This window comes from Apostichopus japonicus, chromosome 13 (genome assembly GCF_037975245.1).
Source record: "Apostichopus japonicus isolate 1M-3 chromosome 13, ASM3797524v1, whole genome shotgun sequence".
NCBI lineage: Eukaryota > Metazoa > Echinodermata > Holothuroidea > Aspidochirotida > Stichopodidae > Apostichopus > Apostichopus japonicus.
Window position 1 is genome coordinate 986,904 of NC_092573.1, and position 17,978 is coordinate 1,004,881.

General features: G+C 39.2%; 1 protein-coding gene across 1 annotated transcript in view; it reads right to left on the reverse strand.

Annotated features, from left to right (window-relative positions):
* Positions 1 to 275: 275 nt before the first annotated feature.
* Positions 276 to 17,978, reverse strand: part of LOC139978421 (proprotein convertase subtilisin/kexin type 5-like) — a 50,401-nt gene continuing 32,698 nt past the window's right edge. Inside the window, exons 21-31 of the mRNA XM_071988634.1 lie at positions 17,633 to 17,818; positions 16,787 to 17,026; positions 15,813 to 16,014; positions 11,765 to 11,850; positions 10,915 to 11,181; positions 9,231 to 9,473; positions 8,817 to 9,009; positions 7,532 to 7,731; positions 6,759 to 6,871; positions 5,528 to 5,711; positions 276 to 4,324 (exon numbers count right to left, since the gene is read on the reverse strand). Of these exons, the coding sequence (XP_071844735.1) occupies positions 3,990 to 4,324; positions 5,528 to 5,711; positions 6,759 to 6,871; positions 7,532 to 7,731; positions 8,817 to 9,009; positions 9,231 to 9,473; positions 10,915 to 11,181; positions 11,765 to 11,850; positions 15,813 to 16,014; positions 16,787 to 17,026; positions 17,633 to 17,818 (2,249 nt within the window). The 3' untranslated portion in view covers positions 276 to 3,989. The remainder of the gene's footprint in view (positions 4,325 to 5,527; positions 5,712 to 6,758; positions 6,872 to 7,531; positions 7,732 to 8,816; positions 9,010 to 9,230; positions 9,474 to 10,914; positions 11,182 to 11,764; positions 11,851 to 15,812; positions 16,015 to 16,786; positions 17,027 to 17,632; positions 17,819 to 17,978) is intronic.

Below are 17,978 nucleotides of genomic sequence, written 5' to 3' on the forward strand. Positions count from 1 at the left end.
CGATTCGGATACGAACAAGTTCTCAGACACTAGTGGTTAGGATTGAATAGAATAAGTTCTTGCTAATTAAAGCTTTTCTTCAATTTTTTGGACAAATTTTGGAGATAGTGCCTTGTTTAATTTATTGCAATCTTATTTTTTAGTAACATTTGGTAGGTTTTTGTAAAAAACATGAGAAGTTGAATTATCTTTGTAGATACAGATATGATCGGACCAGTGATATGTACAATCCACGAAAGAAAGCTTTTCTGATATAGAAACAAAGAAAGCTAAGATGAGAAAAATTTTAATTTATTGCTTTAGAAAAAACAATTAACAGTGCTGACTCAAGGAAGAATGAATACAAACAATTACCAATTATTAAATCTTATATTAAGACAATCCAAATATTTAAAACCTTTATTCACCTGATATTTTTTAACTATATCACACCCTCACCCATCAAAGAAATACAATGCCATCAGCCATTTTAAGCCGCATTGACAGTTATTGAATTGTAGCATATATTTAAAAAAAAAAGAAAAAAAGAAGCTCCCTACAATAGATTTTCATTTCTGAAGGAAAAACTATTTAGCGTTATGAAAACTGAGATAGTTCTGTAGCCATTTCCACAAAAAATATGGCTCAAAAGCAACAACTTTTTCTCATTTTGATCAAATCTAATATGTTTGATGATATATTAAGTATTAAAATCAACAGAAAACTGGGGAATTGTAAACAAATTGATATATATATATTGTAAAGACATTTCAGGACAAATTACCACAGGAATTAAAACCCTCTACCTAGACCTGTATTCTGGTTGGCATTCCTTTCTAGCCAAAATATTCTTAGTTCTTTCAAAGTGTGAAATAATGGTCAAATTACCAACAACCACCAAACTTCTCTGTATAAAATGCAAGTAACACTTCAGAGAGAATTGAGCCCTTCCATCTTAGTTTTAATTAGATGTAAAACATTTGTTTCACAATGTCAAATGAAAGAAATCTTTCAACTAAAATAAGCTTTAAGGGAAATCAATGTAAACGTGAACAAATTTATACATTTTTTAGGTACTGTTTTGATAGTAGTTTGCTCAATTAATACATGGAAAAAAAAAACGGATGATAACAAGTCCACAAAAAAAAGGGGGGCTAGCAGCTTTATATTACGAATACAATTGATAAAAGTACAGCAAAATTACGCAATCAAATGCCAGTGAATAAAATCTTGGATATATAAGTTATTGTACACAAAGTTTAAGTACTGTAGCATAACTTGCTATTTACCAATTATCTCACAATTATCTACTATGCCATTTGATGGCCCATCCCCCCCCTCCCCCCCTTCCATCTATACACACACCAAAAACAAAACTAGAATCAGAAAGCTACTCTCTTTGTGTCCTTTTCAGTTCCAGTAACATTTTAATTTGTAGGATAAAACTGGCACTGGACAAAAGAACATGTAAGTACTATTTTGCAGAATACAAGAAATACCATTGACCAATCAGTAATACAGTGAAATTGTTATTAATCCGTTAGAATAAGAAAACAACATGGTCATGGTTATTCATTGGTAGTAAGTACTATTTTGAATACAAATACAATAAAGAATACCACTGAACAATTACAAACATGCTAAATTATAGGAATATCATGACAGAAATGCTGTCATATTTATTCATGAGGAGTATAAAATGATTATTCATGAGGAGTATAAAGTACTGGGTGAAGTACTATACACACACAATGCAGGTAGGAATACCATGGACTAAATAGGAATGCGATACGGAAAGTTAATCGTAAAGTTGTTTTTTTTAATCAAATTGCTCATAAATTGGCCATGAATTCATCATCCACTAATTAACTTTAACTTATAAGGCACATGGTAGCAATTAAAACCAGAAAGCCATGAGACTTTGTGATTCTACGCCAAGTTTTCATAATACTGTTTACAGAAAGTTTTAAAGTTTGAAGGCACATGATAGCAATTTAAAAAAAAATTGAATTACAACAATATGAAAATAAAAAATAAATGTTTTACATCGGTATGAAGAGTTTATACGAAAATAATACTATCTAATACAAGGGAATAATGAACACATCTGGCATAGAAAACACAGTTTAATGTGGCAGTTTGCATAGAGACTTGGTGAATACAATATTCTTGAAAGAACAGTAACGTAAATCCAGTGAGCAGTGCAGTGGCGAGTTTTCATAACTTGCAGCTAAAAATAACAACAAAGTAACACAAGGAAAATAATATCTTGCAGGGCAATAACTGGATCCTACAGGCACTACAACACTTACTTGGATCAATTACCTACCAGTTCCTAAATGCATGGCAGCACCTCTGTGCTTGGACCTATCTGCACCTCTGAGGTTGGAACTGCACCTCTGTGCTTGGACCTATCTGTACCTCTGTGCTTCGACATATCTGCACCTCTGTGCATGGACCTATCAGCACCTCTGTGCTTGGACCTATCTGCACCTCTGAGGTTGGATCTGCACCTCTCTGCTTGGACCTATCTGTACCTCTGTGCTTCGACATATCAGCACCTCTGTGCATGGACCTATCAGCACCTCTGTGCATGGACCTATCAGCACCTCTGTGCTTGGACCTATCTGCACCTCTGAGGTTGGATCTGCACCTCTCTGCTTGGACCTATCAGCACCTCTGTGCTTGGACCTATCTGTACCTCTGTGCTTCGACATATCTGCACCTCTGTGCATGGACCTATCAGCACCTCTGTGCTTGGACCTATCTGCACCTCTGAGCTATGACCTTTCTGCACCAATACTTCATCCCATATGCATCTTAATGATGGCCTTTCGTGCATCTCCATACATGAGCCTGCCGGCACCCCAATACATGGACCTATCTGCACCACAGTACATGGACCTATCTGCACCCCAGTACATGGACCCATCTGCACCTCTGTATGATCTATTTTGGCCCAAATGCATAATTGTATATGCAGCAGACTATTTTATCTACACACCAAAGCATATACATACTACACTTCAAAGGCCTATCCACACCACGGTGCTTGAAGCAGTATACATCATTGAGGGTATGGTGACATATGACCCTGACAAGCTTGTTTATACCAGCAAGTTATGGCCCCCAAAAACAAACAAAATGCATGAAGCTATCAGCAATACATATGTAGTTTGCCGGCATGGTGACGTCTGTACACCACTCTGCAGACCTATTGAGGTCAAAGGTCAGTATTGAAACTACCAATTACAAAGCTGAACACTGCAACCACCTATGTGATGTGCAATCATGGTCAGAAATATTGAAAAATACTATAACAACAAAGAAATAGTAACAAAACTAATAAAAAATATAAAAAAAACATTTTACGATTACTGGTTATAATCCTAATAGATCTAAATCTCCCATCATCTATCCCCCTTCCCCTCCCAACCAAAAAAAAAAATGTATGGTAGACTTGAAAATTTACAGAAGATTTTAAATAAGTCTGAATACAAGATGCAATTATCGAATACAAATATGAGATAATGTTAACATTGGTCAAGGATTTAAGCATTGAATACCAAAAAAAAAAAAAAAAAATGATGAAGATGAGTAGGAGGAGGAGGAGGAGGAAGAAGAAGTAAAGAATACAAAATGCACGGTCATGATTTTTAAAGTGTTGCGTTAAATTTACTTTTTAGTTTGAAGATATGTTAATGGACTAGAAGAAAGTGACTGAATAGATCCCTCCAAGGACACTTGAAAGCTTTCTACAAAAGGTCAGAGTAAAATATTGAACCCATGGAAGCATCTGGTAAAATAGATTATTACTTCAAACTATTTGAAAGACTTACTTCTTGGAAGGATGTATGACCCCATATGCAGCCCACATTGAATCTTTCGATGACTTCCAAAGAGAGGAGCATCTGGTTATTGTTCAAATATCTTTCTCTTGAAAACGATTTTCAAGGTGGAAATCTTCATTCAATGTGTGTCCTATACAACAATCTTTGGCTGGCAAGATGCTAATAGCCATCGTCTTCTTCGTCATCTGTCATCTCCCCGTAGACGTCCTCCTCGTCTGAGAAGTAATCTTTCGCCCCATTGTCATCGGCTTCCTCCTCTTCCTCTGTCGTGGTCAGCTTCACAAACTGGCTTCCCGTATCGTAGTAGGTCGGTAACCGTGAGTAGCTGTCTCGCCAGCATAACTGGCGGTTAGATCTAGCTTGTAGCAATCCAAATATCACCAAGAAACACACAACGACCATCATGCAGGCGAACACCAGAGGTCCCGGATGGAATGGGGGATCGAACAGAAGATCCCGTCGGTGTTGGGGGACCAGGAATCCCAGGCAACTGCCTGCAGAGGTAAACATAACAAAATATGTATAATAAGTAGAAGTTTAACAAACTACGTATGATATATAGAAGGTATAACAAAATACGTATGATATATAGAAGGTATAATAAAAAATATATATACGGTACCAGAACAAGGGAGGGTCACATTAATATTTACGATGCAGGGATCGGGTGTGATGTGGTAAGAGTGTTGACAGAGGGATCATGTGGGGGAGGGTGTGATGAGGGAGGGGGCAAGGTGTGACTCACTCGTCCACAAAATCAGTGCTTAACATTCAGCATACATAGATACCTAGATCACATGAAAAGAAGTTATCCTGAGACGAAGTGAGGTCACTAAGTTGGGTTTCTTAACTTATAAAGCTTGTAACATGAGAAACAAAACATGTAAAACTTGGAAGAATATCAAATACACTGCAATGTTAATTTATTCAAAGTTAATAATCCAACCCACTTTACAAATACTGTATACACAGGTCAAAGACACTGTGTATCTAATTAAAGATCCTCTGAAGCCAAAAATATTACATTTGAGTTCCTAATGTTTTCCAAGCTCTCTTTCAGTCTGTAACCTCCACTGACATTCTCTCTCAGCTGTTTTGTTTTCTGGAATAAGTTCCTCTCCACTGTCCATTTACCCTTTATTTGCCTGTTTTGCACTCTTACGCTTAGTAACTTTCACTTCATATGTCAACAATTTTACTGTCATTCACAACTTTGTACTGTCCTGTTTGTTGGTAAAAAAATCAATTTCATTTCTCTATTTGGTTGGTACATATGCAATGACTCTCTGTGATATCACTCGCAACTGTTCATCAAAGCAAGTTGATTTGAAGAAAGTTCCGCTGCTGGCATGTGCTGGAACTTTAAGCAACTTTTGGGGTCTGGTTAGCAAGTGCCAGCAATTTTACCAGACCTGCCTCAGTACTTTGCAAATTATCGTAACGACTGATCAAACTTTATAGACAGCCTACAAAATTTGCTTTTCAAAAATGAATGTGACTGCCTTCCATTCTGTTAGTTTTTCTGACCAGTGTTTCATCATAATCTTTCTCATCTCTGAAACGATGGGAATTCCCCTGAAATGAACAGCACGTTGATGGCGTTTTACTTTACTATGCTATCAAAAACCTAGCCGACATAGGACTCAAAAATATAGGTTTAATAACGTGAAGATTGACCGACCCATATGCATACTTACTTTTAGCCTCGTTACATGTACAGCAGTCCCCTGGTGAGGGCTTCTCATTGTCTTCACAACATTTGGTACAATTAGCATGGTTGACATCAATCCGTTGCAGTACTTTGCTGACAGGACAGGAGATGCACTTGTCAGATTCACCACCGAAACACTCTTCACATTTACTATCGCATTCTAGGCACGGCTACATGGGAAAGAACGGTTACCATAGTAATAAATCTGCTGGGTGTGTTCCTAATAACAACCTCCCCCTCCCCTATCTAAGTGTCAAAACCTGGGGTGGGGTTGGGGTGGAGGTGATTCAAACACAAATCTAGGGGAAAAATGATTAACTTTAAGGTCTCAGCACTTGTTTGCCAAATTTAAACGTCCACCTTTCCAGCTAAATACACTCAAAGTTCAGTGAAAATGACACCGTTCTATGCAAATTTTCATTTCAATATTCATGTTTTTACTGAGTTATCTGTCGTTAACAAGTTTGAGCTGAATAAAATTCACCAGATTTTTTATCAAGTCCGTAGATTCGACGAACTTCAATCAAAATTTTGCAAGCCCAACCCAACAGATCATGCCCCAATCAGATCTCTCTGTTTTATTTACGACCGTTAGGCCTATGACAACTTTCACTTTCGTGGTTAGCCTGTCTTAGGTCCCTTCTCTTGAAAAGTATCTTTCTCTCAGTGTTAACGAATGTAGCTTGCGAAATTATGTCATTTTCTTCCACTGCAATAAATAAACGTGTGTATTCAGACGTTTCCTCAGTGGAATTGTAAAAAGGTGGACGATACGAGTATAGGACTGCGATTAGGCCACATGTCTAGACTATTTTGTTTACATTTGTGTAATGAACATGCTGACACGGGGGTGGCAGTGACTTTACGGGCAACAGAAAATAAATTTCTTTCTTTTGATTGCGACAGCTTTTCTCCATTAAACCCACCTGGTCAGAGTGCATTTAGAATAAGAAACATTGAATCTACTTCGGAAGTTTGTCTACCGAAATTCATCGGCAAACAGGTCTTGAGACATTAACAAAACCTCTTACAAAGCAAGATGGTACTGCTGTCTACACAAAACATGATGAATTATTCTACCATCCACTATTCCATGAACAAATACATCTACATGTTTCGGTATTGCATTTTTCAAAGACGGACGAAAGAAGGAAGTTCAGCATATGAGTTTTCCTCTCCACGCATCACGTGCAATCATCCTACGTCATTTAACTTACGTCGTCGGTGGAGGAGGCATTAAAGTAATACCCCACCGCACACTGACTGAAGCAGATTCCATCGTCCAATACGTAGCCGGGGAAACATTCCGTGCACTCAAACAGGGTGCTACCTGCAAATATGAACACATCATCAGATAATGTTACCATCCACTCAGCAGCAGTCTATTATAAATACATATTATCTGTCAAAACTTACACAAACTGATCGCAGTTACACAAACTGATCGCAGTTACACAAACTGATCGCAGTTAGGGGGCCCCAGCAGGATCTTCTTGGATAACCCAAAATGCTAAACATTGGGGCGATGCAATTTTTGAGAATCAGAAATCCTATAATTAAGTTCTTGCTACACTCAATAGTTACTTAACTAAGAAAAGTAATAATAAGTCACTATAACATCTCATTGATTTCTGCTTTACTTCCCTTATTATTTAATAAAACACTTTGATCTTTTGTCCATGTCAGATGGCCCTGTGCTGAACCAAACAAATAACAGAGACTTTGGTGACTATGCTGAAGATCCTACCCTTGTGATGGGACCATATTGATCCCCAACTGAATGACACATGAACTTTGACCTTAAATTCAGGAATAATCTGTACATCATCATGTTTACCATTGGTGACTTTGCTAGAGCCTCTATTCACTCACACAGATTAATCACTCAAGCAGATAATTAAACACCCTAGTTGAGGGAGATCAACATCTCAATTTGTAGAACGGAGAATATATCTCCACAGTCAATGCATATTCATAAGCTAGGACTTACCATCGCAACTTGAACACTGTTGATGACAGGGTTCACACACCATTTGATCCTTGTAATAGTGGTCAGGACATTTTGTCTTACATTCGTTCAGGTATAAAACTTGTGTTTCATCAACACAGGAGGTACAAGTGTTACCAACTGTGCACGTACGACAATCTGGTTTACATGATTGACAAATGTTCTTCTCAGTTGGATAATATCTACATAGAAAAATAAAATATATATTAACAACACAAACATATTCACTGACTGTATTCACTGACAAAGTTTGTCAAAAGAAAGGGAAGGGAAGGGAAGGGAAGGGAAGGGAAGGGAAGGGAAGGGAAGGGAAGGGAAGGGAAGGGAAGGGAAGGGAAGGGAAGGGAAGGGAAGGGAAGGGAAGGGAAGGGAAGGGAAGGGAAGGGAAGGGAAGGGAAGGGAAGGGAAGGGAAGGGAAGGGAAGGGAAGGGAAGGGAAGGGAAGGGAAGGGAAGGGAAGGGAAGGGAAGGGAAGGGAAGGGAAGGGAAGGGAAGGGAAGGGAAGGGAAGGGAAGGGAAGGGAAGGGAAGGGAAGGGAAGGGAAGGGAAGGGAAGGGAAGGGAAGGGAAGGGAAGGGAAGGGAAGGGAAGGGAAGGGAAGGGAAGGGAAGGGAAGGGAAGGGAAGGGAAGGGAAGGGAAGGGAAGGGAAGGGAAGGGAAGGGAAGGGAAGGGAAGGGAAGGGAAGGGAAGGGAAGGGAAGGGAAGGGAAGGGAAGGGAAGGGAAGGGAAGGGAAGGGAAGGGAAGGGAAGGGAAGGGAAGGGAAGGGAAGGGAAGGGAAGGGAAGGGAAGGGAAGGGAAGGGAAGGGACAAACATGCAGGATAAAGACAAACAGTTGTGAAAGGAAAGATAAAAATGTACTGTTAAGCACTCTTTAAAGTGTGTGTTTATTTACACGGCAAGTACCGTATATATAAATCCATTTAGAGATATCCTAGCAGTATCCTAAACTAGGAATGTTACTCTACCCACCAGATCAAACTAGTGACAACCCACCCTGAATATGTTAAACCAGGTCCAACCTGACCTGAACCAGGTTAAACCAGTTCCAACCTAGCACATGACAATGACAGAAAAGACATGAGCAAAATAAGTTGAAGAGAGACAGTTAAAACAAGATGCAAGATTCCTTTCTTATTTGAAACTGTTCAGAAGGAACTGTCAGGGAGTTATGTGGCTATTTTGAAATTTGAGGGCAAAAGGTTGTGGGGGGGGGGGGTGGGGCATGGAGAGGGTTATTGGTGGAGTGAAAGAAGATTATAGACAAACCCATCGTCACAGTGATGCACACAAGTGTGGTTCTGTCGGTAAAGATCTGCTTTACACGTCGAGCAGGATTCATTATCTTGCTCAAAGCAAGTTTCACAGTTCGGATGACAAGGTTTGCACTCAAAGCCATCTCGTGAACCCTTTGGATGAAAGTGGTATGTTCCATTGGGACAGATAGCCACGCATTCATTTTCTGGATAAAAAAAATGAAGAATGTTATCTGCAATGACATGGTCAACTTTGAGAACACCAATGTGACAACCTAATTGCTTAAGTCTGAACAAAAAAAAGGGAGATGAAATGATTCTGCCTTCTGCCTTTACAATGAATTTTTAAGGATGAATGTTCAATATAAAGTTGGGGTATTATTTTAAGACTGCTTAGTTTGAGAACATTGTAGTAATAACCACTAACCACTGAGATATTTGCCATCTCCGCAACCGTCGCAGTCACTGGACCTAGGTCCACGGCAACGTGAACAATTCTCGTCGCAAGGATTACAGCCGTCCGTGTCCGAGAGATACTGGCCAGGAGGGCATCCTGTCACACACGTACCACTAGCACTATCACCATTGCCACCCTTCTCTAACCCATCTTCACAAGTCAAGCAGTCATGAGGAGATAGTCCATCACAAGTAAGACAACTGGGATGACAAGCTAATGATAAGGAAAGGTCAAAAACACTTCATTCAAAGTATTTCCTCTCTGCATCTTAAGAAAAGGAGATTGCATCATCTCCAAAATAAATAACCTGAGCCATGAGAATTATTGCATTGTGAGTGGTGCAATGTAAATCTCATAATGTTAAATTGAAAGTCATTTTAAATTTTTTAAATTTCTCAAAGGATAAATATTGTCCAAGGGAAGTAATCTCACTGGCACTGTATTTTCATAATTATTGAGTTTTTTCAACCAGTGTTTGATGGAGGAAAAAATTCTCGAAGTCTGTGGTAGACTCAGTATTGGTTACACACCTCTGGCCTAACCTGTCTACTGCTGATGGTAGTAGACAGGTTAGGCTGCTGTCTACTGCTGAAAGTACTGCAGAAAGAAGCAGAATAAATTTCACAGCCGATGAAGGCTTTATATGTTGCTTTATACTAGCCAAAGTAAATAACCGTATCGGTTACACTTTTCAAATTCGGACTTCTTTTTAATTCATCTAGTATCCCTGCAAGCACCAGGTTGGACTGTGTGACTGTGCAATAAGTGTAGGCTATGCCAGTACGTCTGCTTAACCAAGGGTAGGGGAGCTTGGTACATGTACCTTGTAAGTTATTTGCAATCAAGTATTAATCTTCTCTGTAACTTATCAAACTCAGGCCAACTATCTTTTACTAATGTTGCTGGACTCTTCACAATGCCAGAGCAGTGCCGGGAGTTTGGCGGTAGAACCACGAAACTGAGCAAAGTCAAATTATAAAACGGAAACGTTTATCGACAGAATTGTAAAAAGGTACGGAGTATTTCCGTTATGTCTTATTTAAACTTCCTTTATATGTTGTTGGGAGAATGTCCATCATTGAAAATAATTGAAATAAGGGGGGGGGGGGCAGTGCAAGAAGATAAGCTTTGTTTTCATTTCATAAGTAAAGGGCAGTTGTATTTAACTGGACAAGTCCAAAGACTGGTAAAAGCCTTCACAGATTCCTCATAACAACAGTTCCTCACTTATCCAAAGAATATTTGAACCACAACCAACACAGTTACATCATTTTGATAATACTAGGAGGTATATCATCAAGCAATGAAGCACATATGAGCATTCTGGTTTATGTTACCTACCATCCATCCATACAAAAAAATGAACAATTTACATATTATGCAATAAAAATGATATGTATATATGTATATATATATATAGTTATATATATATATATGTATATATATGTATATCCAAATACTGCCAAGGGGAAGGCGTCTTCTATGAATATTGAAATATGATGACATAGAGAACAAGGTTGAAAGACAGGACAACCCGTTGCATAAATATGTAAGCCAAGGATTGAGTGGGGTGGGGGGGGGGGGGTGTAGGGGTACACCCAATATGAATGCCCAATGTTAAGAGATGTAACTGAGAACAGATTCTTATGCTTACACAGACACATGCTGGTTTCAACCATCACGAAATAGCCTTCACCGCATTCTATACATCGGCCATCTGCTGTCAGATGATGCGTTCCTTCTGTACACTTCAAGCAGTCATGATCACCTGGTCCCACACAGTCTTCACATGCATCGTCACATTCGGCGCACTCTAAGTCATCAGTAGTAGGGTTGTACCGTCGATAACCACTGTCACATTCTAGCTCAAATTGCACACATTCACCAAAGAACTCTACGTAGTTATCTTCACAGCCATTCTCTGCGAAAGTTGAGAAAAACCACAAAAAGTTATAAAATCGGATGCAACCAACAAGTTTATTTCAGGTTCACTTCAATCAAGCTTTTTTTTTCACTCTGAATGTCACCTGAGATTCTAAAACTGATGTTTGCATTGAAGAGAATGCCAGAGGCTTCAATTCAATTCGGGTTTCACTACAACTGTGAATAAATACCTCTGTGTATTACGTTGTACCAATCAAACATGCCCCACATCTCGTCACCTGTACATGTCTTATCTGTACATGTGATCATTTATGCACAAACTTCAAGTAACACTCACTGTATTTTACTCAATCTGTGAACACATACTCTGTGTGTGATATGTGAACACACTCATATTATAGAACTCAATGAACTAAACAACCGTGAACACGTGCTCATATATTAAATGTAACCACGACATAAAGTACGCATACGAGTGAACTAAATATACCAAAGCCCTGTACTCACTGCATGAACTAAAACTGAACACTTTAATCATTTCCATATACTGCGAGTACATGTGCGCATCCACTCACAGTGAGTAACATTAACCTGCAAGTAATGCTTCTGGTGGCACTTACCCTCACAATCACCCCATTCATTACATTTGGTGCAGTGATCTGGACAATTGCCTGGTACACATCGGTTGCCATCGTTCGTGAAACCACTTCAGGATTAAGAAAAAGAAAAAGGATTTTGTCTCTTGATGTAAATTGAAAATGCTGAACAAAGATGGTTTCTCTAGTTAAATTTACATTGGAGAAAATATTGCAACATCTCATAACATTATAAACTATCGACAGATATAAATAGAAATTTGTACAACTAATGACTAAGAATTCTATTACCTTTACATGTCTGGTCTTTTTTGTCTGCTTACAGGCTACACTATCACTATTCCATTAATCTATGTAGGCTGCAAATGTTTATCTCGGGCTGACCTATCAATGTGTGTTTGAATTATTACCTCATGGTTCATGCTGGTCTGCAACAGCCAACATAGTCCAGAAATGTTTTATCTGAGACTGACATAAGTGACTGGCTTCTCTATAGTATAACATATTCTATGATGATGTTTACCTATCTATAGCTGATGTATCAGTGACTAACTGCCCTGTAGGATTAACTATTCCAAGAATCCATGTAGTCTGCTACAGGCTACTTAGTCTGCTGATGTTTACCTATAGCTGATGTATCAGTGACTAACTGCCCTGTAGGATTAACTATTCCAAGAATCCATGTAGTCTGCTACAGGCTGCCTAGTCTGCTGATGTTTACCTATAGCTGATGTATCAGTGACTAACTGCCCTGTAGGATTAACTATTCTAAGAATCCATGTAGTCTGCTACAGGCTGCCTAGTCTGCTGATGTTTACCTTTAGCTGATGTATCAGTGATTAACTGCCCTGTAGGATTAACTATTCTAAGAATCCATGTAGTCTGCTACAGGCTGCCTAGTCTGCTGATGTTTACCTATAGCTGATGTATCAGTGACTAACTGCCCTGTAGGATTAACTATTCTAAGAATCCATGTAGTCTGCTACAGGCTGCCTAGTCTGCTGATGTTTACCTATAGCTGATGTATCAGTGACTAACTGCCCTGTAGGATTAACTATTCCAAGAATCCATGTAGTCTGCTACAGGCTACCTAGTCTGCTGATGTTTACCTATAGCTGATGTATCAGTGATTAACTGCCCTGTAGGATTAACTATTCTAAGAATTAATATAGTCTGCTACAGGCTGCCTAGTCTGCTAATGTTTACCTATAGCTGATGTATCAGTGACTAACTGCCCTGTAGGATTAACTATTCTAAGAATTAATATAGTCTGCTACAGGCTGCCTAGTCTGCTGACGTTTACCTATAGCTGATGTATCAGTGACTAACTGCCCTGTAGGATTAACTATTCTAAGAATTAATATAGTCTGCTACAGGCTACCTAGTCTGCTGATGTTTACCTATAGCTGATGTATCAGTGATTAACTGCCCTGTAGGATTAACTATTCTAAGAATCCATGTAGTCTGCTACAGGCTGCCTAGTCTGCTGATGTTTACCTATAGCTGATGTATCAGTGATTAACTGCCCTGTAGGATTAACTATTCCAAGAATCCATGTAGTCTGCTACAGGCTACCTAGTCTGCTGATGTTTACCTATAGCTGATGTATCAGTGACTAACTGCCCTGTAGGATTAACTATTCCAAGAATCCATGTAGTCTGCTACAGGCTACTTAGTCTGCTAATGTTTACCTATAGCTGATGTATCAGTGACTAACTGCCCTGTAGGATTAACTATTCCAAGAATCAATGTAGTCTGCTACAGGCTACCTAGTCTGCTAATGTTTACCTATAGCTGATGTATCAGTGACTAACTGCCCTGTAGGATTAACTATTCTAAGAATCCATGTAGTCTGCTACAGGCTGCCTAGTCTGCTGATGTTTACCTATAGCTGATGTATCAGTGATTAACTGCCCTGTAGGATTAACTATTCTAAGAATCCATGTAGTCTGCTACAGGCTGCCTAGTCTGCTAATGTTTACCTATAGCTGATGTATCAGTGACTAACTGCCCTGTAGGATTAACTATTCTAAGAATCCATGTAGTCTGCTACAGGCTGCCTAGTCTGCTAATGTTTACCTATAGCTGATGTATCAGTGACTAATTGCCCTGTAGGATTAACTATTCCAAGAATCCATGTAGTCTGCTACAGGCTACCTAGTCTGCTGATGTTTACCTATCTATAGCTGATGTATCAGTGACTAACTGCCCTGTAGGATTAACTATTCTAAGAATTAATATAGTCTGCTACAGGCTACCTAGTCTGCTAATGTTTACCTATAGCTGATGTATCAGTGACTAACTGCCCTGTAGGATTAACTATTCCAAGAATCCATGTAGTCTGCTACAGGCTACCTAGTCTGCTGATGTTTACCTTTAGCTGATGTATCAGTGATTAACTGCCCTGTAGGATTAACTATTCCAAGAATCCATGTAGTCTGCTACAGGCTACCTAGTCTGCTAATGTTTACCTATAGCTGATGTATCAGTGACTAACTGCCCTGTAGGATTAACTATTCCAAGAATCCATGTAGTCTGCTACAGGCTCACTAGTCTGCTGATGTTTACCTTTAGCTGATGTATCAGTGACTAACTGCCCTGTAGGATTAACTATTCCAAGAATCCATGTAGTCTGCTACAGGCTACCTAGTCTGCTGATGTTTACCTATCTATAGCTGATGTATCAGTGACTAACTGCCCTGTAGGATTAACTATTCCAAGAATCCATGTAGTCTGCTACAGGCTACCTAGTCTGCTAATGTTTACCTATAGCTGATGTATCAGTGACTAACTGCCTTGTAGGATTAACTATTCCAAGAATCCATGTAGTCTGCTACAGGCTACCTAGTCTGCTAATGTTTACCTATAGCTGATGTATCAGTGACTAACTGCCCTGTAGGATTAACTATTCCAAGAATCCATGTAGTCTGCTACAGGCTACCTAGTCTGCTAATGTTTACCTATAGCTGATGTATCAGTGACTAACTGCCCTGTAGGATTAACTATTCTAAGAATCCATGTAGTCTGCTACAGGCTGCCTAGTCTGCTAATGTTTACCTATAGCTGATGTATCAGTGACTAACTGCCCTGTAGGATTAACTATTCTAAGAATCCATGTAGTCTGCTACAGGCTGCCTAGTCTGCTGATGTTTACCTATAGCTGATGTATCAGTGACTAACTGCCCTGTAGGATTAACTATTCCAAGAATCCATGTAGTCTGCTACAGGCTACCTAGTCTGCTAATGTTTACCTATAGCTGATGTATCAGTGACTAACTGCCTTGTAGGATTAACTATTCCAAGAATCCATGTAGTGTGCTACAGGCTACCTAGTCTGCTAATGTTTACCTATAGCTGATGTATCAGTGACTAACTGCCTTGTAGGATTAACTATTCTAAGAATCCATGTAGTCTGCTACAGGCTACCTAGTCTGCTAATGTTTACCTATAGCTGATGTATCAGTGACTAACTGCCTTGTAGGATTAACTATTCTAAGAATCCATGTAGTCTGCTACAGGCTACCTAGTCTGCTAATGTTTACCTATAGCTGATGTATCAGTGACTAACTGCCTTGTAGGATTAACTATTCTAAGAATCCATGTAGTCTGCTACAGGCTACCTAGTCTGCTGATGTTTACCTATAGCTGATGTATCAGTGACTAATTGCCCTGTAGGATTAACTATTCCAAGAATCCATGTAGTCTGCTACAGGCTACCTAGTCTGCTGATGTTTACCTATAGCTGATATATCAGTGACTAACTGCCCTGTAGGATTAACTATTCTAAGAATTAATATAGTCTGCTACAGGCTCACTAGTCGGCTGATGTTTACCTGTAGTTGATACATCAGTAAGTGACTAACTGTATTCTATAGTTAATATTCCATGAATCCATTTAGTCTGTCACAGATAACCTAGTCTGCTGATGTTACCTAAGACTACCATATCAATAAGTGATTTCAAGTTCCTACAGTTTAAGATTCCCTGAATCCATGTAGTCTGCGATACCTTATCTAGTCTGCAACTGTTGATCCATCAATCAAATTGATTATTCAAATCAATCACTTATTACCTGGGACAGTCATTTTGACATCTGTCCTGATATAAGAACATATCTTGTTCACAGCTTGTACACTGAAGGTAAGAGTTGGCACAATCCAGGCAGTTGTAAGAGCAGGTCCTACAGTCTTTGTAACCCTCGTCTTCGCTCTCATAATACCCTTCCGGACAGTGCTGGACGCAAGTCTGCTCGGTCGACAGCAGAAGGTAAAAATCTTCAATGCAAGAAATCGTTGAAATACAACTTTTTTTAATTTCCAAGTAATCATTTTTGGTAGAGAAATCAAAAGGTATCTTCAACAGTGCAACCAGATACAAACGACTTTCAAAAAGTATCATCTCCGGTCATGTGAAACAGGATGGAACATTGTTCAAAACAAAACACCACATTATGTGTATTGTTGACAATCCCTTAATCATTTAAGGCAGTTTTCTGCATTTCGTTAACAATGTTGTTTTTTTTTTTCAAAGTTATAACATAAGACATGTGATATAGGATGACAGAAACTGTGTGTTTGTTAGTCTTATTTTCCAGTATATATTACTCTTCCAGTGGCTTCCACCAGCAAACAACCACCCAATCCCACCCCACCCCCCCACCCCTCCTTTCTCTCTCCCTACCGACCCATAAATTGATTTGGTTCAAAGACGATGTAGAAGGATGGTAGCCACGTAGAAGAAAAGAATAATAGATCCCCCGTGTCAAAACTTTATTGTTATCGAACCATCAAATTTGGACCAATTTTGTGCAATATTTCCATACGAATGGTTAAAGGAGGAAGGAGGAGTCAGGGAGTGTCATGAATGGTAGCCACACCCCATGTTCAAAGACTTGACCAATTTGAGCGTAATATTAGAGGCTAATGAATATGTATATGAGGGAAGTAAGTGCTTGTTATAAATTGTATAATTTCCATTGGAAATTTTAGCAGAGTGCCATATGAAAAAAGGCAAAAAAAAAAAAAAAAAGGAAGTATTTAGACTCACCCGTTGCACAGTCTATACAATCATTTTCACTAGCACCGATGCAGGTTCTACAAGATGAATGACAACTCTTACAGATGTTGTGTTCAAAGTCCTCAAAGTATTCCTCCGGGCAGGATATGACGCACTGGCCATCGTTGCTACGGAAATAGTAGTAGTCGCAGCTGAGGCATTCGCTGCTGCCCGGTCCATTGCAGGTTAGGCAGCGGCTGTTACAGCTCTTGCAACTGCCAGTCGTTGTGTCTGTAGGAAACATTTTCCATAGTTATCATAACATCCTCTTCTAAAGTCATAGCAGAATGATTTCTTTGCCTTTTCTTCTTGCTTTTTTCATAAAGAGTTTTCCCAATTAGCTCCCATTTTCATATCTGGTACTGAATTTCTGTCATAGTTAACATTACAAATGACACGTCTGACAACGACAACATGGTGTGCGTAATCGTATCGATTCTGTTGTATTGCAGTCGATTCTTTCCAATGATTTTAGACAAAAACCAAAGTCCAACAATCATGCTAATGATTTTAACAACAAATTTTTACCTTATCCTTATATAAAGAGGGAAATATTCATGAAACAATCTGTAACTGCAGACTGTGTGATGGGCCTATTCCAAGGACGGGAACAATTTGTTGAAATCCCCAAGACTTGCATCAAGTCCTAAATTTTGTTTCTTTATTGATGAACAACCAACCTGTCTCACAGATGAAATGCAGAGCTCTGATGGCGATGGTAAGATTGACACACATTGCTCTTGTTAATATTTGTACCAACATGTTGAAGTCAGGAATACAAGAGAAATGTTAAGATCAACCGGAAATTTTGGCCTATAAACACTAATAAAAACTCACCCTGATATTGTCCAAGTCCACATTGCCCATGACACTGCCCCTTGAGGGGGCTCAAACTTGCGTCTAGGCAGGTGAGGCATTCATCCTCATCTGGTCCCGAGCAGGTTCCACAGGATGGGTGGCAGGACCAACAGTTACTATTCACTGCTGTGAACCCAGGTCCACAATCAGTCACGCACTGGCCATCTGACGACAAGAGATGAAAGAGAAATTACAGGTCAATGTTTGTCTTGTCTTGAAGAGACTAAAATGCAATAAAAACAGTGTTCGAAAACTGGAGCTTGAAAACTTGAGAGCTTTACTTGACACCCGTTAAGAATCTGTTTGTCACTTGAAGGCTACAGGT